The sequence below is a fragment of the Chenopodium album genome, chromosome 14 (genome assembly GCF_948465745.1).
Source record: "Chenopodium album chromosome 14, dcCheAlbu1.1, whole genome shotgun sequence".
Lineage (NCBI taxonomy): Eukaryota > Viridiplantae > Streptophyta > Magnoliopsida > Caryophyllales > Amaranthaceae > Chenopodium > Chenopodium album.
In genome coordinates, this window is record NC_137847.1 from 54,056,333 (window position 1) to 54,079,680 (window position 23,348).

At 32.3% G+C, this 23,348-nt stretch overlaps 1 protein-coding gene and 2 pseudogenes across 1 annotated transcript; 1 reads left to right on the forward strand and 2 right to left on the reverse strand.

Annotated features, from left to right (window-relative positions):
• Positions 1-130: 130 nt before the first annotated feature.
• LOC145578397 (cytochrome b561 and DOMON domain-containing protein At5g48750 pseudogene) lies at positions 131-496 on the reverse strand (annotated as a pseudogene).
• Positions 497-1,803: 1,307 nt separating this feature from the next.
• LOC145578398 (cytochrome b561 and DOMON domain-containing protein At4g17280 pseudogene) lies at positions 1,804-3,282 on the reverse strand (annotated as a pseudogene).
• A 15,729-nt stretch (positions 3,283-19,011) lies between these two features.
• Positions 19,012-22,533, forward strand: LOC145577578 (U-box domain-containing protein 1-like). Its single transcript, XM_081635071.1, has 2 exons — positions 19,012-20,731; positions 21,820-22,533. The coding sequence occupies exons 1-2, from the start codon at positions 19,373-19,375 to the stop codon at positions 21,886-21,888; spliced, it is 1,428 nt and encodes a 475-aa protein (XP_081491197.1). The 5' UTR covers positions 19,012-19,372; the 3' UTR covers positions 21,889-22,533.
• Positions 22,534-23,348: the final 815 nt, after the last annotated feature.

A 23,348-nucleotide genomic window follows, 5' to 3' on the forward strand; every position in this document is an offset into this window, starting at 1 on the left:
CAACACTTATATTAATAATTTGGAATTTAAAATCCGAAAGAAAACTCACATTTCTAAACGGAGTAGGTTTTTCAGAGATAATGATGTCACCGGAAACAAGGTTAAGGGAAGCCATGGAATGAAGGTTAGGTTAAGCATCATTATGCCATAGGGGCGTCCCATACTCGTTTATTAGCCCTTCTTGCCAAAGTTGATTAATCACTGTCTTATTTTTAGGGACCTTAATCATTGCTAATATAAAAATCTCATCTTTAATAATCGCGGCCTTTAGTCCCGTTACATCGAAACTCAAAGCACCCTTAGCAAGGCCCGTCTTATAGGTGGTAATAGCGGACGTGTATGCCAAAATCGACCCATTGTCACCATTGCGGTATGCCACCAAGGTTTGTGCTCCGAGCATGGCTTTTCCCGTAGGATTTATGGCCCATGCAACCCACTTGGCCAAGGAGCCGGGTCCAACCCCGGGGTGGCGGTAGGCCATGTCGAGTGTTCCCATTGAAGGGTTGTAGTTGTAATGTAGGGAGGAGTTGAAAAAGGGGAGATCAACACATTTTTTATAGCCATGTGGTTTTTTTAAAATTGGTGCAAATTTGTAATTGGCGCACGGAGTCGTCGATTGTACGTAAAAGGGTAGAGTTGTAACAAACAATATGAATATGGAAGAAAACATATTTTTTTTCACATATAAGAAAATGATTTTGAAGTTTTTATCAAGTGTCAAAAATTATGGGGAAACAAGAGGATATTAGTATGCATGTTACAGATTGTAATTCTACATACATTAACATTATATTATCAAGACAGCTATAGATCGAGTTAAGGAATCCGGGATTATTATTGTTCAATCCATGTAATTTTTTCATAAAAAAAGGGACTAAATATAGTGTTATAAACTTATCATCATGACTATTTCATGTATTTTTATTTTTTATTTTTTTTTGAGGAAAAGACTATTTCATGTATCAATTAAGATACATTGCTAATGAGAGCATATATATTGAAAATTTATTTTGCTTTAATCATTTAAAAAACATTTGAATCCCGTAGAGATTCGAATGATCCGAAATTAAAATAGCAAAGCATACCACAAGGGTGTAGTTATAGCTTCAAAATTGAACATAATTGTTATGTAAAAATGAAGCACAATGTCCTTAGCTTGCTTTGTATCTTTAATTATGTGTCATCTTACACATTGATAAGAAGTACGAGTATATATTTAAATATTTATTTATATACTTTTTTATTAATTTATTCGAACACTTTTATATATTCTTGACAATTGGAGGTTATTAGAGGAAATAAAAGTTGATTATACCCTAATTAGGAAACTACTACTTCAAAACTATTATCTATTCTCGTTATAAAAATAAAAATAAATAAATAAATAACTATTACATCTATTCTCCAAGTTGTTGCACGTTTTTTTTGCACGGATAATTGCTTGCATTGCATGCTAATCGTTATACACTTATACGTAATGAAGTAGGGATTAGTTTATTTTACTAACCAATGGTCTTTATGTATTGAAAATGTAAACCTGTTACAAATTAATTAAATCCAATAACAGAAAAGAATATATCATCCTCTTTAACCTAATATTATTTTTTTAAAAAATTAAAAGATCAAGTAATTAACCATACATTATCACCTCTAAAAGTGGCTTCAAAAATGTGAATCTGCTAAAAAAATTGAAAGAAAATAAAGAAAGCTCATACAAAAACTAGACTTAATCAATGTGTGTACTACGTTCATGGCCCTTGTTAAACGATACTAAAATAGTGCGCTGCTATTTTCATCTGTTTTTCACTTATCTGCAAAATCAGACTTGTTTCTTTTGTTAACGATGTACTCAAGCACAAAGTCAGAGACCACATATACCAGAAGCACACCCAGGTAAGCAATCTTCCAACCTAGAGCAGGATCGAGGAGCTTGAGACCTTGCAATATATTGACGGTGCTTAATGCCAGTATCAAGTATCCAATTGTATGATGGTATTTATTCCAGTAATTTCTATAATGGTGTTCTTTATGTGGCCTAATTAAAAGAGCAGACACCTGAAAATTTGTTGTAAACAAAACACAAATTAAATGTAACAAACCCTTACTCATTTACATACTATAAGTATAAATGTATGTTATGTGAGAGTGAGGGATAGTTCAAGTGGTTAGAGCTTCCTTCCGGATTCTAGGTGATCAAAAAAAAAAAAAAAATGTATGTTATGTATGTACCTGAAGCGTGGCCATACAAAAGAGAATGATGCCGATCCATCTGTGGGATAGGTGGAAGAACTCGTGGGAGCCGTTGCTGATTTTGAGACCGGTGGCCCAACCAGCCACTCCGATGATGTAGGCCGTGAGTTGACACCCAACATGAAGGTAGAACCAAGTAGGGTCTGCTGATGGTATAATAGCCTTCATATGCCTTGCTATTATTATTCCCAATGGCATCAATATTCCCCAGCTTACTACATTCATCACCCCATGCGCCTAGATCATAATTTTATTTTTATAAAACGTAGGGTGTAACGTAACATAAATATGTAACCAACTTGGGACGTACATATGTATAATGTACTACAAATTATACTTGTATTAAATTATAAATGTCTAAACATAATAATATTTGATTTATTATGTTATGTTTTGCGTTTTCACATTTCTATTCTGTTTTCACGTTTATCTAATACTGAAATGTTATTCGTTCTTTCTCAATTTTAATTGTTTCCCTTGGTCTGTAGTTGTAACAAATATACGTATGTCTTATACATTATTAGGTAACAACATAATGGATTATTATTAATTAAAACTAAAACATAGACTTACATGTTTCCATGAAGAACCAAGACCGCCGGCACCACTGGTAGGAGCGAGGACACCGGAAAGAAGATTAAGGGATGCCATGGAACGAACATTAGGCCCCAAAAGCGGATGCTGCTGGATAGTTCCATCCGCGGAGAGGGGCCCTTCTTGCCAAACCTGGTTAAGGACCGTCCCATTATTAGGGACCTTAATCGTTGCAACCATAACAATCTCATCATTAACAATTTCGGCCTTAAGTCCCGTTACATTAAAACTCAAGTCACCCTTAGCAAGGGTGGTCGCATAGGACGTTAGAGGGGACGTGTATGCCAAAATGGACCCGTCTTTGGGACTACGGTATGCCACCAATGATTGTGAACCAACCATGCCTTTCGCGGTAGGGTTAAGGGCCCACGCAACCCACTTCGAGGAGGCCCCTGGTCCCATACCGGGGTGGCGGTAGGCAATGTCAAGTGTTGCCATCGAAGGGTTGTAGCTATAATGTAGGGCGGAGCTTAATACCGGGAGATCAATACAATTTTTATAGCCATTTGGTTTGTTTAAGGTTGCCGCGAATTTGTACTTAGTACATGGAATAGATTGAGCATTGGAACGTAGAGTTGTTGTAATTAATAACAACATAAAAATTAATAAGTATCTATTTTCCATAATAGAATTGAATTATTTTGATTTTTTTTTTTTTTTTTTTTTTTGGGTTCGAGGAGAATTAGGAAAGTGTTAAATGTGAAGTGTTAAAGAAAAGGAAATTATAGACAGTAAATCTGCATATAATGGAGAGAAGATAGGGGGAGAGGGATTTTAGGACAACTGCTAATTACCTACCACTAATGTGAATATCAGGTTTTTACCTAATAATATTATGTTATGTAAACAAGAAACAAATTTTATTGTTTGCATTCTTGTTTATTTGTAATCTTGAACATTCATGAATTGAAATAACTGAATTATCGGGCAGTTTTATTAGTATGATTGTGTAGTTGTGAGGAAAAAATTTTACCCTAATTATTTGATTGGGTGTAAAATGACCAGTGTTTTATTAAAAACAATGAACAAAATTAGATTAGAAATACCTCCGTAAACAAATTAAATTTTCACGAGGAAACCTAATGCATTTAACGCTAATATAGATGGGAAGAAAGAACTAAAATATAAATTCATTATTTGAAACTAATTTTGACCTTACAATTGGCTGGCATTAATTTACAAATGTCCAATTTGCTTCTTGATTGAATTGGTTTGTCTAAACACATAAAGTTATTCTTAATTATCAAAAGTCCGTATAAAAATTTGGATGATGTATTCGATAATATGGTCTATTTCAATAGGGATTGTCTAATTTCATTCACGTAAACGTAATTGATGACTAAGAGGCTATCACCTCTTAGACTTATTCCTTTTTGTTAAGCATGCAACACCTTCACTTATTCCTCTTTGTTATGCAACACTTTTAACTCTTTGAGGCTTTAATGACCATGAAGTGAAAGGCCCACTTATTATTCTAACTTTCTAAGGGCCTTTTGAGAACTGGGCCACTAGAATAAAGAACTCGTCAAATTTTTGTCTTTTTTTTCTTTCTTTGGTCCACTATAATATAGGCTTTTGGTACTACAAATACAACTTTATTAATTTAAAAAAAAAAAAAAAGATGTGTATGGTTAATATTTATTGCAAATGTGCAATAAAAAATATTGCTGCAAAGAATTGGACTCGGGTTATAGGTTTTGGTCTATGTGCAAGTAATTAATAACCAGATACAACCAAGATCTTCATCATATAACCATACAATTTATGTTTTTTTTTCACGAATAAATAACCTCAACCTCATTACCTCAAGTGTATCATACAATCATTCACAAGGTACAATCGGTTTAACACAAAGCTATCAAATAAGTACTCTCGATTTTATCATCTAAATGTGTATAATTTAATAAATGGCAACATCTCTATATGACTATATCAGGCAAGTTGAAGTATAAAACTTTTCACATTACCTTAATGATACTCTTGAGTGATTTTAATAAAACACAAGAAGAAAGGGACAGTGCTGAACTGGTGGAGTTGAAAAGGCTCACAAAATTGACATTTATATTAAATATATTTTTTATATAATTTCAAATCAAAGTATCAAACGTAACCTGTTATTTAAGAACAAAAGTTCTAATATGAACAACTACCACTTGTCTCGAATGTTTCTGTGATCATGATAATAATCATGACGTTACACAGCTAAGAGGATAAAGAACACAAATTTAAACTCTATACACTATTTCACATTAATATTATTGTCTTTATTTTTGAAAGTTCGACTCACTTATTATTTATACAGTTATCAAATATTAAGTTTTCACATAGTACATATCAAATATTAAGTTTTCACATAGTACATATCAAATATTAAGTTATTAAATAGTTATCAAACTTCGACTCACTTATGATTTACATAGATACATATAAAGGAAAAGAATTAACACCTGTGAATTACCTAGATTAGTGTCAATGTATATTTTTCAAAATTTTAAACTTTATATACATACAGATACAATCAGTGATATTAATGATCAAAGATACATATAAGAATAGCAAGAATGTAAAAGTCAAAAGAGTCGAACTTTTAAAAACGAAAACGGAGGCATGTATTTTGATGATGAGTAGAAGTTTGACAATAGGCGGTAGCTAAGAGGAAGGGGTCAGAGTGTGTATGTCACAGTGTGCAAGCGGGCAAAAGCTCAAGTTAGTCAAGTACAAGGAATTATGCACTGTCCGCCACTAAATATTTAGGATATTGATAGAAAATAAAATCATACAAACAACAAACTGATAAGGTTTGGTCCCATATTATTATATCTTTAGCCCCCCCAACTGTTTAATTTCCTTGGACCATCTTCATTTTCCCTCCACAATATTTATGAACTAGTAATTGTTTGACCTGACCATTCAAGGTCTTAATCAAGTTGTTGGTATGATGTATAATAGTTGATCATTCTAGCTAGTGTTGTATTACTTAGACAAATAGTGCGCAGTTGGCTTGTAATTGGTTTACTTATTAAACGGTTTAGGTTTACCCACTTGATGTTATTAATTAGGTGTTTATATTGGTTGATCGACGTTGTTAGTTATGGACATTTTTCAATTGTTTATGGCCTAATTAATCAAAAGTGGCAGATTAACGTTTGCTATTATAAAGAGAATGAGGTGCGCCAATGACAATAATTATTTTTTTATTAAAATTTATATATAATTAAATTATAAGGGTGTATTTTATTCACCTGATTTCCACTTATCTGAACTTAATTGCACTTGTAAAACTTATTTTAGTTGTAATTTAAACTTAAGTTACACTTTTTAGAACTTCTATATTTCTTGAACTGAACTAATCTAAACTTATCTAAACTTATTAGACCTAAAGTAAGTGAAAAGACCCGGCCTTAAATTGTTGGCATATTATTGATTGTTAAAGACGATTGAAAATGAGTGAATTGGGTGCTAGTCTTCTAGTACTAGATGTTGGTAACAACAAACAACAGTACTAATCTACTAATGAGGAATTGAAAGGGATCGAAGATGCCTAAGCCCCACGATTAGCCAATTCAAATATATCAATCTACATCACAATTCTGAGAGTTCCACAATTGCAAAACCATATAGAAAATCAAGGCTCAAGCAAAATCGTGAGGCTAATAACACAACTAATTGGATTGCTAGTATCCGATGAGTAGTCACTTCAAAATAAAGACTAGTATATCTTATTTGCGTTAATAAATATTTTTAATAATTGGTGTAGAGAAAGGCACAAGGGCATGTATATAATGTAGATGAGATTTGATCTCAACCTTGAGTACCAACCCTCAATATTTTAACCAATTAAGATAGTTAATCACCCACAACACAACATGAAAAAATAAAGTTTGTCAAATCACATTAAAAAGTAAAATTATATGTAAAAAATTTAGCACATTAATATTTTGAAAATAAAGGCCATTTATTTTTTCATAATTATATAAAGTTCTTAATTTAGGATGGCATCAATAAATGTAATGACAAACAAATGACCCATTAATAATAGGACAGCTCCATAAAAAACAATTGTGTCTATTTTACATTATTAACTTGCATGAGAGGGATTAAGTACTTTGTTTTAATAAGTGCTAAACGTCGCTCCCATTTTACATAATAACGCTCCCTTTTTGACATGGAAGGATAATATTGCCCTTTGTGTAAGTTGTAGTGTATAATGGTATAATATCATTCCCGACCCCTCCATCTACTACCACGTGGTAAAAAAAATCCCGACACTACCACATCCGACACCGGAAGCTTTGTCGGAGGATTCTGTAAGTCGTCGTACTTTTTTAAAAAAAAAAATTTGAAATAAAACATCCGCCTAAAAAATTAGGATCCACCTAGGTGGATCCTAAAATTTTGGGCGGATGTATGGTTTTTTTTTTTTTTAATTGATTAATTAATCAAATTTATTATTATAATTTTTGTATTATTATTATTTCATTATGATTATTATTAATTGAGTAATTAGTGTTAGTACTTTTATTGTTGTTGTGATCAATGTTGTGGCTTTTTTTTCCTGATTTTACATATTTTTTTTATTTTTTAATTTTAGAGAGATAAAATGAGAGTGAATGAGAGTAAAGTATGAGAATTGTGAGTGCCGTGGAGTCAGTCGTGGGAATTTATTTAATAGGGGTAAAAATGGAAAATCCTAAAAAAAATACGAGCGATGCCTAGTAAAAGGGGAGCGACATTTAACAACACCCCTTTGTTTTCCATCGTTTAATTTCCACTCATATTATATTGGCTTAGTTGTCACACCAATGTTTATTGCAAGTCTACAACCAAATAATTCTTTCAAATATAATTTTTTTTAAGAAAAAAAACATGTGGTAAGTGGTAATCAACTTTCAAGCAATCAAAATATAACTATATATTTAATAAGTGATTATTGTACGGGATTTATATTACTAAGTAGCTAGTGGTGAAAAAAGTAATCAAGTGTTCACCAAAAAGAAAGCTTTGGATACCACCATGGAAAGAGGCTTGACTTTGAGTACTAATTTAATTTGTGTCAAAGCCTAAGAGAATTAATCAAAGTAATGCAGTAGTCCAAGTCTGCGGGATAATCATCAAGCTAAGTAACTAGCTTTTTCTTGATGGATCCATGGTAATGATATACTGTAGAGTGTTATGTCCAATTTAACTCATAAACATTAACCTTATCTATATTATTATTAAAACTCCAAGACAAGGAGTGTCATTTTGCCATTTGTTCTTTCTTTTTTGTTATTTCGCCACGTCACTTTAAATTTTTGCCACGTCACTTTTGCTATTGTGGTTAAATATGCTTGATTTAGTTTACACCTTAGAATAATGATCAATTGAAATATTGATTTCAACTTAAAAGAAAGAGAAGATGTTACTTGCAAATCAATAGACTAGCCATTATTAGTAATTAGTTTTGTCATAATTGAATAATTAAAATGTTTTTAAATTGCTTTGACCCATTTAAATTGTAATATATGTAACTAATATGTATTCAATATATTTATCCCTATAAATTAACTATCCAAGGAAATGATACACTAAACATTCTAAACCTCTTGGAGAAACATTTTATTACTGGGTCAGTATTGTGTTAGGTGAGTATATGTTTACTCTACCTTACATGGCATGCAATGGATATATTTTGCATACTTAACTCATATTTTTTTTACACATTTAATAAATCACCCTAAATTAATTATGGCCTGATGATGGTGTAATATGTAGGATTTGCTATAAGTAGCATTTTGGTTTGATGATTGTGTAATATGTAGGATTTGCTATATATTAATACGAGATTCCATTGGTTGATTTTCTTTATATATAATTCACTCAAAAGTTAGTGCGTGTAATTTTTTTTATTATTCACTATTTATGCTCAGGGGTTGAATATTGGTTTGATGATTCATTTGTGCGTCCAATTTGAAAATGATATTACATCTTTTTTTAAAAAAAAACGATATAATCATATAATGCATGTAATTATTTGTCATGTAATTTAATATGAAGAAGAGAAACAAGCCCGGGGCATTGCCCGGGTCACTAACTAGTTTGTACACTAATCATTAATAAGGGAAAAAAATAAAAATTATGGCATAAATTTTTTTAGATTCGTATTAATTCGTATTTAGCTTCTTTTCACTACATACAAGTATACAACAACAACAACAAATTATCCTTAGTCCCAAATAATTTGAGACATAGTTAGCTTCGTACTTAGCTTTTCACTAATCAAAAGAAATTTAGCAATCTATAAATGTAAATACTGTAAAATAGACATGGTTTGATCTAGTTTAGCATGATCAGATCTTTTTTGAAGTAAGCAAATACGTGCTTAAACAACTTGAATAAATCATACTCCATAGCATTTAGCAATGCATGAATAATAAAAAAATATATGCTGATCAATGTAAATTAAACTACATTTAATTTTAATTTTAGCTTCTATGCAATTGTAACTTGTAAGACTAGCTAGTAGCACTCGTAAGAATTGTATATATATCTTTTTTAAAATATAATTAAAGTAGGAGATTACGTGTTGGTAAAATATTTATTTCAATATATGTGTTGTAATTATGACAAACATGCTTTATTTTTTCACTTAGGAGGAGTCAAATTTGATTCTAAGTTTTTGTTTATCATAAAAAAATAAAGTTAGTGTTTACCTGTAAAAAAATCTTAGTTATCACCATCATTATTTTCTTGAAGTAATTATTAACCACACAATATAAGAGGATATTATTGCTTAGTTTGGACTCCATAATTTCATTTCAATCTTTAATTATATTCTTTGACAAAATGGTGATGTCAAGTAGTAGCTTTAGTTTGTGTGTCACTCTCGAATTGCTTTTCTTTCTTTTTTTTTTTTTTTTGATCTCCATTAATTTTAATTACGTGTGCAACATAATTATGCTTTATGCACTCGTTTATCTTTATCAGTCAACCTTGAATTATCTCTACGGGACCTTCTTAGAACTTACCTTCATATATCGACAAATTCATGATACAAATACATACGGAGCATACAAATAAAATCTTTGCACCAAAAGATTAATATCATCTTGGGCTCATTGCCTTATATTATTTCCACCGATAAGATCTCAGTCCTAATTTATTTATTATACTCCCTCAATTCTCAAAAGTCCAACTTACTTTTAGTTTGGCATGTTATAGAAAGTTTAAATGACTTAGAGAAAACGGTTTTAGCAATCTCTCTTTAGTACTATGGAAGTATGGAGTGTCTTACTCCTCTCGCTCACTCCATACTATTTAGTATTTACACAATTTTGCCGCTTTTTACAACTTTATCTAACTTTTTATTCAATCTTATTTATTTTAATCACCTTTTCCTTAAACCTACTCGAATTTTTCAAGTATTCCCAGAGACGATTATGTAACAACTTGCTACAAGTGATACGAGTACAGCGCATTTGAATTGAATTCTAAGATCGATATATAGGTATTGTATCCGCATATCCTACATACAAGTATAAGATTGGAAGAATATAATGAATTTCTGTAAAGAATTTCCTATAATGAAGGTACGTAGTACGTGAAAGTGTGAAACATAAGCTAAGGTTCTTGCAATAGACTAATAGTACGTGCTCCTCCTTGTCTCTTTGATGTGGTACAGGTCATGCATTCATGCATCAAAACCTTATTAATTAGTAAGAAAGATAATTTAGTAAAGAAGATAATTGTGTCGTTGGTTGTTACGTATGATATCAAACCTAGCTATATAGGAATAATATCATACAAGATAATTATTATTTAATATTTATACTCTTACTTATGCAAGTTTGTACTAAATTGGTGCACTAATATACCTACTACAAGGCTACGTAGTAGTGTAGGTTGTACATATATACATGAAGCAAATCATAAATGAATAAATAAATATATAATTGAGCAATATTTTAATGTAAATAAATAGAATAAAAGGAGTAAAATGCGTAGGTTTATAATGGTTCAAGCATTGAGGTCGGGGTTGGGACAACCAAATCTGCCTAATCCAATGTTGACTCTTTAATTAAGGGTGATTTACAACTCATCATGTCCTTAATTCAAACCAATGCACCTCACTATTTTCATTATTATATTAATTTGTTTAGTTAATTTTAGTACAAGTGTACTATATTTAGTTCTCAATTACTTTTTAATTAAATTTTAGGTGTAGTGCCCTTAGTAGTAGGATTCAAAAATGAGGAGTGCAATCTAAGACACACACGTTTTCACAATATTTTGCTTTTTATTATTTTTATTTAAGCTATGATTAATTTGTCCTTTTTATTATACAGTATTTAATATATACTGATTTTGTAAATTTAATTTGTCGTATTTGTTGATAGTCACGGATTTTGGATTAGCAATATAATTCTTATCAGTGGAATATAGCAAAATTATACAAATGTAATAGAGCATCTTAGGGTATATATTAATTTTTATTAACATTAATTACCAATCTAACAATCTTATATTTTAGTGAATTATAATTGCATGTGGGTTAGGATGTCCTATACAGTACACCTCGTTGTTTTGCATATCAAAGATTATTCATAAGTACAATAGTACATCTTAGGCTTGCATTTCTTTCCACAATACCAGCTCGGATATGATATTTTCTCCATCTTTTGTATTGTCAAAACATATACATACTATTCATCTTGGCATGTATTTCATGGATGAGGTGATTAGCGGAGGTAAAATGGATAAGCTAATTAAATAACTTCAACGTTGATTGATAAGAGAGACATGTTATATTGTTAGTGTTACATTTTTTTTTCTCTCTATGGAGTATTTTAATTTATCATATTGTCTTCTCTGATTTCCTCCATTAAAATTTTCCTCAAAAATTTTCCTCCTATAACAAAATTTTGACTACATATGTTATAGGAGTAATTACTCCTACAACATTTAGGTACACTGAAAAAGATCCGTGCAACCAGCTATACTTAGATTCTTTGTTGATCTTAATCAACCAATAACAATCAAACTTTTTTTAATTAATTCTTACACATTAGCAAAATGAGAAAACTAATATCGATTATGCTACATAATGTGGTATAATTCCCCTAAAATAATAGATTATGTAGGTACAAAATAGAATTGGTCCCGACAAAACCATATTAAACGAACATATATATTTGACCTTCAAAGGTCCAAAGAGACAAGCATAATACTAAAAAAAATAAGAATGCTCCAATTAATTAAACATTCGTTAACACTAATTACTAGATCAAATCTATATCAACATGTAGCATCCTTCCTGTCTAATTATAGTACTGTTTTCCCTAGTCCTAAAGCCAAAAACAACTAATTATACTAATTACTTACTTAATTAACTTAACACTCCTTGTTAATTAATCATTAATCATGTTCCACGTACACGCAAGCACGTGTGACTCTTACGTGTGAAAGTACAAAAAAGGCCGGTCCAAAAAATCAAAACCGTTGGACCGTCAAATATCACACATTTCGAGGCAAAAGTAACAGTTGACTGTTTATACAATCCAAGATAAATGTATACCGTTGGATGAAGATCAGACGGTGGAGATGAAACCGTGTACGATAAAGATGAAATGTTAAGTTGAGTTATCTGTAAACACGTGTCCTTTAGTCCAGGTAATTGTACGGTCGTCTTAACTGACTAAATATTGGAGTAGTAAAAAGTGATAAAGGTTTCCAAGTACCTTTTGTCTTTCCCCACGTGTAAGCCTGTCAAGTACAGGTGATCTTCTTTGATACATTTGGATTCTTTGCCCTCTTGGTTTAGCAATAGACAAGTTTAAAAGTTTAGTCTCTCTGTGTTAAGACCAATTCTGTGTCAAATGAATGTGCTTGTATACATTTAGGGCTAGCTGTGAAAATAATTCGAAAAATCGAACCTGAAAATCAAAACATTCAAACTAGTAATACGAGTAATTGAGTTAAAATTGTATTGTTGATCTGTAGGTGACTTTATTATCTTAAACTCAAATTGATACGTGCCAGATTGAAACCAATATAGTGACAATTAGTAATTGAATCGAAGGGAATAATACTTGTACATATTCATAATATATATAAATCTATTGATGGATGTACTTGTTGTCATTGAAATGAAATTAAATCTCTAGCTTTTATACCATCATCAACATGCTTTTGCAGCAAATCAGATTTCTAGCTAGTAAGAGTGTGTTTTATTCACCTTACTTGTCTGAATTTATCTCATCTTATTTGAAGTTATCTATGTTTATTAATAAACTTATCTGAATTTATAAAGTTATATGTCCTTATCAAAACTTAGCTTATGTGAACTTTGATAACCATTATCAACCCTTATATATTAGTAGTAGAACTTATTTCCCCTCCCTCCCCTTCTTTTCCTTCCCTTAACATTATTCAAACAAGTTGTAAAAGGTTTGCGTATGTTTGTGTGTTATGTAGATTTTCATATCCAATCTCTATAGATATTGTTTGATAACTCTATTCAATTTGAATTTCTAAACAAAGCTGAATTCAATGTTTGAGGCTTGATTTTAATTCTATACGCATACACAATATGTAGAATGTAAATACGTAAGTAAATACTCCGTAATGGACGAGTTATACATACAAGTAAACTAGTTATGGAATCATGATTTTCTTCTGTTAATAATTATTAAAAATTTGACTTTATATATATGCATTAGCTTAACATACAATTTCTCAGTCTTGCTTCTATTGTATAGTTTTACATTGAGTTCTAACATATGTATGTGTTCAGTTTAGAATTCACTTTGATTATATAATTACATATTTTCTAATTAAAAAACCGAATAAGAAACAACAATACAAGTTGAAAATTTTACTCAATTTACTTATATTACAAATGATATTGCTAGATAGATTATATTCTTTACGATTACAAAGCCATAATAATAAGGGATCAAGAAATAAAGCCATAATTCCCATAAAGGTCATTCTAAAATTAACATTCAAAAGCATAAAAATCATTCATACTTTATTACAAAGTTATAGTTGCATTGCATTCAACCCCTTTTCATAAGTTCACATCTAAAACAAAGACATATATAGTTCAGAATTTCCGTGCCAAATAAATAAATAGAATAAAGTTATGAATTAACGTCATACTTTTGAAGGGAGTTTCCTTGATGCCTTTAGACCTTTAGTATAACATAATTTATACAATTATATGACCAAATATGCAATTTAAATAATTAATTAAGAAAGAATTTCTTCATTTTAATTTAATAATCCTCATCGAATGTCACCAAACACGCTAATTTCTAATTATTTAGTTGCTTTTAAGCTAAGAACACACCAACAGAAAGACCTTCATACATTATTATTTACAAGTAATTAAATTAGTTAATTAATTTATTGATTAAAGCTTTAAGTACGTCTAATTTAGCCAATTTAGAATTTAGATGTACTAGTCCCACCATTAATTATCATGAATAGACTGCGCCAAAGTTGGTGTTCAATGTTTCACGCCTTCTAACTTCATATTATTAAAATTTGTCTTTTCGAAAAGGCCATATTAATCTAATTAAAATTTTCTATCTAACTGATCCATGTTACTTTCAGTCATATTACGCCTTTTAAGAATCAAAGTAATTGAACGCAAAGTTGGCATGCAAGAGTTTATAGACGACAAACATTAATCATAAATCAAAATGCATCGTTTGATGATTAATCAGCATAAAACAATTGTTTTGACTTAATTAGGTGTGATTCTCTTATCTACTGTAGGAGTTTAAGAAAATCTTCGTATATATGATTGGGATTTGTTTGATGGTTTCATAAAGTATTTGGTGAGATCGTCTCACAAAAACTTATTACGGAATATGACTCAGCTCATCTGAGTCTAGAATTTTAGATCTTGGCTCGATCAAGCTCGACGAACATAGGTTGCTATGAGTATGATGTATAATTGAGCCACTCCAATGCTCTAGTTTATTTGTTTGTCTAGAGTCCCTTATATCACTACCTTTACAACCACACACAATTGTTATATAATTTGGTTTTAATGTTTCTACATATAATACTCCGTATCATTGAGTTGTGCAAAAAATATTAAAGAGTATAATAAATTCTGTACGTCACTCATATAAGTCATTAGTCATATTTAAGTGTTGTTGAAAATATGGATGTTGAATTAGAAGGACAAATATAATTACATGATTTATGACTAGTGCATTTATATATTAAGATTATACGTACTCCATACCCAAAATATTTATCAAAAGCAAAGTATAACATCATTTCTTTCATTTTCCAGTTGTAACATTGGTGTTTTCATGCTCATTAATGTATTATAATGAAATAAAGGTTTTAATTGACAAATCTAGTTAATGGTGAAAATTATTGTCTAGCTAAGGTTTTTATAATGTTTGACTCCTAATAGACAAACTGGATCTTTTACCAAAATGGCTAATTTTACAAAAGTATTTAATTATGAATTTTAATTCCAAAACTAGCTATATTGACTTGAAAGGAAATAAAGGAAATTATTTATTTCTTATTTTTCTTAGAACCAATTTGGTTCACTTTATGGGTATTTTTTCAACAAATAAATTGGGGTTTTTTTATTATTATTTTGGTTTTTTTGGAAAATTTTAAAGCCATGGTTTAAAATATCCCATTATTTTGAAAAATAACATTCAACGTAATATATTTGCAACAATTCTCAAGAGACTCTACTTTATTCAGTGATGCAACCGTGCAAGCATCAGCATTTTTTAAAAGTTACACAAAGTTAAAAAAAAAAAAAAAAATCGATCACTCAAAAAATTGATCAAAATTTCCAATTAACAAAAACAAAAAAAAAAAAAAAAAAAAAACAATTGAGAACATATTCATTGTATGTCACATAAATATATGTAAGTTTGATTTATTACACACATTAAACTAAAAAATATTCAAATTAGCAGACATTAACAGAGAGTATACAATTAACAGGCATGAAAAAGATGAACAATACCTTAAAAACCGTTATCGTCGTATAAATTTGTGGTAGTGTTGATAGAACAATACTACTTGATATTCCAAATTTTTGTGATACGATCTAGAAGAAAATTATTATTATTATTATTATTTTAATCAAAACTACTTTGTATATTTGTATATGGCTTAAATATTCCAACTCAAAAAAAATCCTATATCAAAATAAAAAAAAAAAAAACCCAAAAAAAAAAAAAAAAAAAGTGAACCAAACCGATTCAAAGGAAAATAAGAAATAGCTAATTTCCTTCCAAGTCAATTATTTAGCTAGTTTTGGAATTAAAATTTACAATTAGTCGTTTTGATAAATACTTTTATCAAATTAGCCGTTTTGATAAAAGATTATAGACAAACTTTCCTGCCAAAAAAGAAAGTAAAAATACTTGTTACTCTCTTTGTCGTCCTGTATATGATTTAATTTAGTATTGGTTTCTATATTTCATAAAAAATGAGGGTAGTGCAAAGAGTGTATAATGTTCACATTTAATAATAGCATTACAATCTGATTAAGTGTATCATTTTTAATTTTTTTTTTTATCAAGGTTATAAATCAAACATGCATCCAAAGAATTTTGGATACATCCATATTTTATACAGGAGTATAAAAAGGTATTTAATTGGTAAATCATAGTTAAAATACGTAAAATTACAAATACAAATATTAGAAAGGGCGTAATATTATACAAAGGTGGTACTTATTTTTACAAAAACTTACTATAAATAATATAATGAATTAGCTATATAATTTGAAAGGGCTTGAAGTAGTAGCAAATCTTATACGAAATATAGTACTACCTCCGTTAAATGTTATGTGCAACTTTGAAATATTTTATATCTCACAAATAATACCCTAAAATTGCACATAACATTTAACGGAGGTAGTAATAGAAGAGCCGTTTAATATAATATGATTTACATGCACTATATTACATATAGTTTAATTGTTTCTTGTTTAACAAGTTTCTTCCTGTTTTTTTTAAAAAAAGGGTTTAGAAAGGCCTGCACTAAGCTAGTTGCATAATAATAATAACAATCAAATACACGAATGATACACGGGGATGGAGGATAAAAATAAGACAAGCCGAATAATAATAAGATAGGATAGACGTAGACCAATAAAAACCAGAGAATTTTAATTTTAATACTTCGTAAATTAAACAAGACTACGACGGCAAATTACCAGCCTTACTACTATACACCTACGCCCATTTCAATCGACCGTCACATCACCCCCTAAACCTACCATTAAGGGGGTGATTGCTGAGTTAATTAATTTAGTTTAATTCTAATATGAGACGGTTCATGATATAACTCATTCACAATTTGGTTGTGAACACTACGTATTAATAAATACAAAGTATATGCTGGTATAAGTTATCTATGTGATACCGGTACTTCATTGATCTTGGATCATTTTAACAATTTTAAGCAAAAACTATACAGTATATCTTTTATATATGAGCTGTGAATTGTGTGTGATTGTGTAAATGCATTTAAGCATGTTCCTCTTGATAAGTAAGAAGCAAAAAAATAAAAATGAGGTTAATTAACTTTCGGTAATTAAACAATAAAAATGGATCACAGGAAGTATATAGTTAGATAGTTAATATAGTAGATTATTAGATAAGAGGTATATAATCTAATAGCATATTATTATTGATTGAGTTAAAGTTGTCATAAAAATGATAAAGTATATAAACCAATTTTAGATTTCAACTATTAGTTTAAACTTTTAACTGAGTTGACCCTTTACCATAGTATTACTGTGTGGGTAGCGAGTCTCTTATAAACTAGGTTTTTAATTACTACTAGAAGATAAGGATTTACCTCGACCATATGTCCAACCCATAAGAGTATTATTGGTCTAACCTTCCCAATTAGCTCTAAATACAAATATTACTTAGTAAATAATTTCAAGATATAGGGTATGTTCTGATTTATTGAAAACAATTGAACTGAAATGATTGGGGCTAAACCGAAATGACCTAAACTGAATAGAGCTAATGAATTATTTATGAGAGAAGGAAATTAGGAACTAAACTAAACTGAACCACTGATTGAAACTAAACTGAACTGAATTGAAATTAAGCTGAACAGAACAGATTTATAGTAGATGAACAAAATACATTTTGAAAGCAGTGAGTCGATGACCGTTATTAGTGTGGTATTTTACTAAATCTCACCTGGCATCAAAGTGATCAACTTCAATTCTCTGTACTAAGTAAATCCTACGGATTACTATTTATTTTTATGGAAACTATCAAAAGAAGCTGTCATTGAAGTATTCTTGCAAATATTTGTGCTTCTCCTGGCCCTAATATCGATCCCCTAATTGCATGAAATTGATAGCTGTACACTTACAAAGTTACAATATTGCTTAGTTGGTTGTCATACTATTTTAAGAAGATAACATGAATGTGAAAATATATGGATTTACCTAAAATTGATAAAATCACTGTGCAGCTGTGCTAATGTACTTAGTTGGTTGTCCTAAATATTTATGGAGTAATAGATTAATGGGCACAAAATAGCATAGAAGTGAAAAGTATCTTAATATTTAAACTCATGCATTGACAAAGTCAAACTATTGCAAATAAAATAGAATAAAATATTTATTTTAGGAAAGAAAAGGACAATACTCATATCTTATATATCAATCAACCCATTACACATAACATTTGAAAGTAGATGAAAAGGTAAAGAAATTCCCTTACTCAAACTATGTAAATGACGGGGCATAAACTTTTTACAAGAATTCTTAATGACTCGTATTACATAAGGTTAATTTTTTGTACCCAAATACCCAAAACGGAGTAATTATATAAAGTGACTGTGCGGCTTAACAAGTTAGATAGCAAGGCCTAACATCAAGTGGTATTCGGGTGGGTGGGGCATTAACATGCAACACAGAAGAACGGTGTGACTTGATGACGTGGGTAAAAGTCTTTGACAGTTTTTACCGGAATAATTAATACGAGTACTTACTAGAGGTTGATTTGTTGTACCTAAATACCCAATTATTGGATATAATTACATAAGCTACAAAGGCTATAAAAATACAATAGTGCAAGTAACACAATTTAGAGTCCCAAATGTGAAAGAAATGGGTCCCTTTCCCTTATAAACAAGGTCTATTGTAATTGTAAGAAAGAGTTGAGCTACCCTCACCTCCATCCATCCACCCTTATTAAACCCCATTTTGGCAATTACCAACCTGTCACTCTATCTTCATCACTCATCTTCTTTCTCACTCTCTCTCTTTCTCTTTCTTCTTTCTTCTTTCTCTCTCCTCTCAATACAACACAACAGAATCACCCCTCTTCACCTCCAGCTAATACCCAGACCCACCCCTTTCCTTTCTCTCTCTTTCTTTTGAATCAAAAATTAATAAAAACAATGGCTTAGTTTCAATCACATTATATATTCCCTTATATTTCCATCTTTTCTTCCTTTTTTTTTTTTTCCATTGATAACCCCATTAACAAACTTCATCTTCTGAGCTCAATATACTCCATCAATGGTGTCGGTGGAAGAAACCCACTCTAATTCTACTCGATTACATTCCATGTACGCTAACTTTCACTCCCCTTCTTCTCTCTCCTCCGCTTCTTCCACCCAGATATGGCGAGAACGAGGCCGCTCCATGAGAACCGTTCGTTCTACCATCTTCTGCCCTTCTCCTTCCCCCTCCGCCGGCGCCGCCGACCTCCCGCCGCAGCACCCTCCGACGGGCAGCAACTTCGTTTCCGAGAATCTCACTGACTCAGTCATGGACATCCGACTCGGTGAACTCGCTTCTCGAACAGCTAAATCGATCAAATCTTCCTTTGCTGACGACGATTTCGGTCTTCTCGATGATCTCTCCCGCTCTTTTAGCGACTACTCTGTTTGTAGCAGTGATATTTCCGGCGAGCTTCAGAGGTTAGCTGCGACTGCTTCGATCGGGCCGGGTTCGGGCCCTGGATCGGGTGAAATGGATCTAGAGCCCGAACCTTGTGAAGGGTTTCTTCAGAGAGAGAGCTTTTCGACGGAGATTATCGAGAGTATTTCGCCGGAGGATTTACAGCCGACGGTGAAGCTCTGTGTTGACAGCTTATCCTCGCCGTCGGCGGCGATTAAACGGTCGGCGGCGGCGAAGCTACGGTTGTTGGCGAAGAATCGGGCCGATAATCGGGTTCTGATTGCGGATTCGGGTGCTGTTCCGGGTTTGGTTCCGTTGTTGAAGTCTACTGATCCCTGGACTCAAGAACACGCAGTGACGGCGCTACTGAACTTGTCATTACACCCGGATAACAAACGGCCGATTGCCGAAGCTTCTGGTGCGATAAAATCTTTAATCTATGTGCTGAAGACCGGGACAGAGACGTCCAAGCAGAACGCAGCCGCGGCGTTGATGAGTTTGGCGATGGTTGAGGAGGAGACGCGCCTTACAATTGGCGCGTCCGGGGCGATACCGCCATTGGTGGCGCTTCTTATAAATGGGACTTCAAGGGGGAAGAAGGACGCGCTGACGACGTTGTATAAGCTGTGTTCGGCGAAGTTGAACAAGGAGAGAGCGGTGAATGCTGGAGTGGTGAGTCATCTTGTGGGGTTGGTGGCTGATCAGGGGAGTGGGATGGCGGAGAAGGCGATGGTGGTGATGAGTAGTTTGGCGGGGATTGAGGCGGGGAGGACGGCGATAGCAGAGGAAGGAGGGATAGCGGCGTTGGTGGAGGCGGTGGAGGAGAGCTCGCAGAAAGGGAAGGAATTCGCGGTGGTTACATTGTTGCAGTTGTGTGGGGAGAGTGTTAGGAATAGAGGGTTGTTGGTTGCTGAAGGGGGTATTCCTCCTCTTGTTGCTTTGTCTCAGATTGGCACGGCCCGTGCTAAGCAGAAGGTCAGTGTTGAACTAATCTTGATTGTTTTATTAGGTTTTGTGTTTGTCATCTTATTTGCTTGGTTGCATGTTTTTGGTTGATTAAGTTGGGGAATTGTATGCATGATTAGCTATAGATTTGTTTGGTTAGGAATGATTAGGTTATGAGATTTCAAGGCCGAACTTGAAATGTTGGAGATTGTGGAGAAAATTGTGAAATCATAAGTTGAAGTGATCATTTTGTGCTCAAGGAGTATGGATTTGGGTATAATTGAGTAGAACACATGATGGTGTTTGGTTGTTTACCTTTAATATTGTCAATCTTGCTTGATTAATGTAGAAAAAGGAGTGGTCTTTTGCAATAATTTTGTGAAGTTAGTATAGAATGACTGCATTTAGCTCGAATTGGGTGATTTGAGTATGGAATGAATAATTTATACTTGATTGGCCGATATTGATCATCAGTCCAAAAATACTATCAGAGAAGTGCATTGATAAAGTGCTTTCTTTTATAATCTATCAGAGAAGAAATTAAAGGCCGTTCTTGATTGCTAATTCTTTTGATCTATGAAGGATTGTGATCGAAAAGTGAGGGATTTGGTAATTATGTCATGCAATTTCATTTTAGGATTTAGAGTTTTGGGCGCTTAGGTCACACAATTTCCTTCCAACTACTGACTAGTTCATATGCGCTCCTTTAAAAGGAAGTAGGTTTGTTTCTAAGCTAAGCTATTGGGGTTGATTAGCCATTAATTAGGACATTAGGTTGCTGGTTGTTTAGAGACCTTGACGTGTTCCTTTCTAATGGATATCATCATTTTCTCGGGTAGTTTGGGAGCAGGGCGGAAGAGATCATCTGTTTAATCCAGACTCATAATCAACCTAACTAACTACGACTGATGATGCTCAATTACGTTTTGACCAAGAGTAGTTAAAGTGTCTGAGACATGAGACTCCGTCAAGATTTAGATTGCCATTACGAGTTTACTTTATAGTTTGTCAAAGTAATTCCACTATAGTGTTGATTCTATTTGTTTTGGTGAGGTGACTTTTTTGGGTGCGAGCAGTTGATTTACTATATTCTTATCATCTTTTGTTAATTATGACAGGCTGAAACCCTTCTTAAAATATTGAGGGAGCCGAGGAAACAAGAGGCAGCTTCGTCGTCAAGTCCTTAACAACCAACCGAAGTGGTATATTTTGCAATTAACTTTGGGGTTTTGCTTCCGTAGTACTGTATATATTGAGGAGGAAGAGTGGTTTTGCCTTTGGTGGTGTCTAGTATGTACAGTTGTGGTTTTTGGGAAAGTACTGGAGAAACTTATTATTAGGAACTGTATTGAGATCTTCCTCAAGCTGACTTAGATATTCATTAGTAGTTTGCAAATAGGTTCTCTGTTTATCTTCTCCAACCTTCCTCTCTTGTAGTCGTCTTTTTTCCTCTTTACATAGCCGCCACATATTTGGAGATGGCCGAAGTTCTTTGTGAATCAGTTTTCGCTTCTCAGAAGTTCGGGCTTGACGGGGTTCTAGTCCTTCCAATTTTTTGTTCCAGTGGTGCAAAAATTTGTATGAAGCTTATTAGTAACATTTTCGCAGTATTATTTATCGGATGTACTATCTGTATGAAGTTATTAGTGTAGATGTGCTCAGAATATGAATTGATGGAAACAAGAGGGTACTTGCAATCCATCTTTAGCTTTGGGTTACATTAGAGGAATTGTCGAAGTTGTACATGTGTAATGTTTGGGTGTAAAACTATTATCCAAATGATATTGTTAGGTTGTTGGGTGTTGTGAAATTGTGACAGATTTTTTTTGTCATCTCATCTTCAGGCAAGATTATTGATTATTGATTGTATGTCCTGAAAATTTTACTACTCCCTTCACCCATACTTGTATGTTTTGCATGTTGAGATTTGGTGTGACTAAATAAATGATTGAGCTCAAAATATTTGTTCAATCCAAATCTAGTAAAGATCTAGTTATGACCATGATCCTTAGCATTGAATCGATTTAAAATGTGTCAGAACTTTTTTTTGTTTTTTTTTTTTTGACTAGAAAATGTGTTGAAACTTTAAACTTACTACCTATGGAAATTTCCATCCTAACATGAGCAAAAGGCTATGGGAGACTGGGAGTTGGAGGATGTGAGGTTATAAAAATTGCACTCGAGTGTAAAATAGACACCCTAATGGCCTAAATTACCTATATTAGGTGTGTGTTCGCTGTGTTGCAAAAAGCATTACTCCGTACATTTGAGTTTGGGTGTTGCTAATTGTAAAGCAATCGTTGGTACGGTTTGATTCCTTACATCAATATTTTTCTTCTCCGTTTACTAGTAGTGTAGTTAATCATATAAAGAAATTCGAAGAAGTAAATTCTCACAAATTTGCTACTTGGTATATTTTACCCAAGATAGTAAAAATCTTGATTGCCGACATGACGCTCCTGATCCATAAAACTTGCCATAATTGGGAGCAAAACTTAGGTGCTAAAGCTTGATGTATAAATTGGTGAATGGTGATGATATAACAAGGACGATTTGAGAGATGAGACCCATTTGCAATTAATTGCCTTTGTATTTTTGTACCAGGACTCCTTTGACAAGGAGGATCTCTTTGTCACCCTAAAGACAA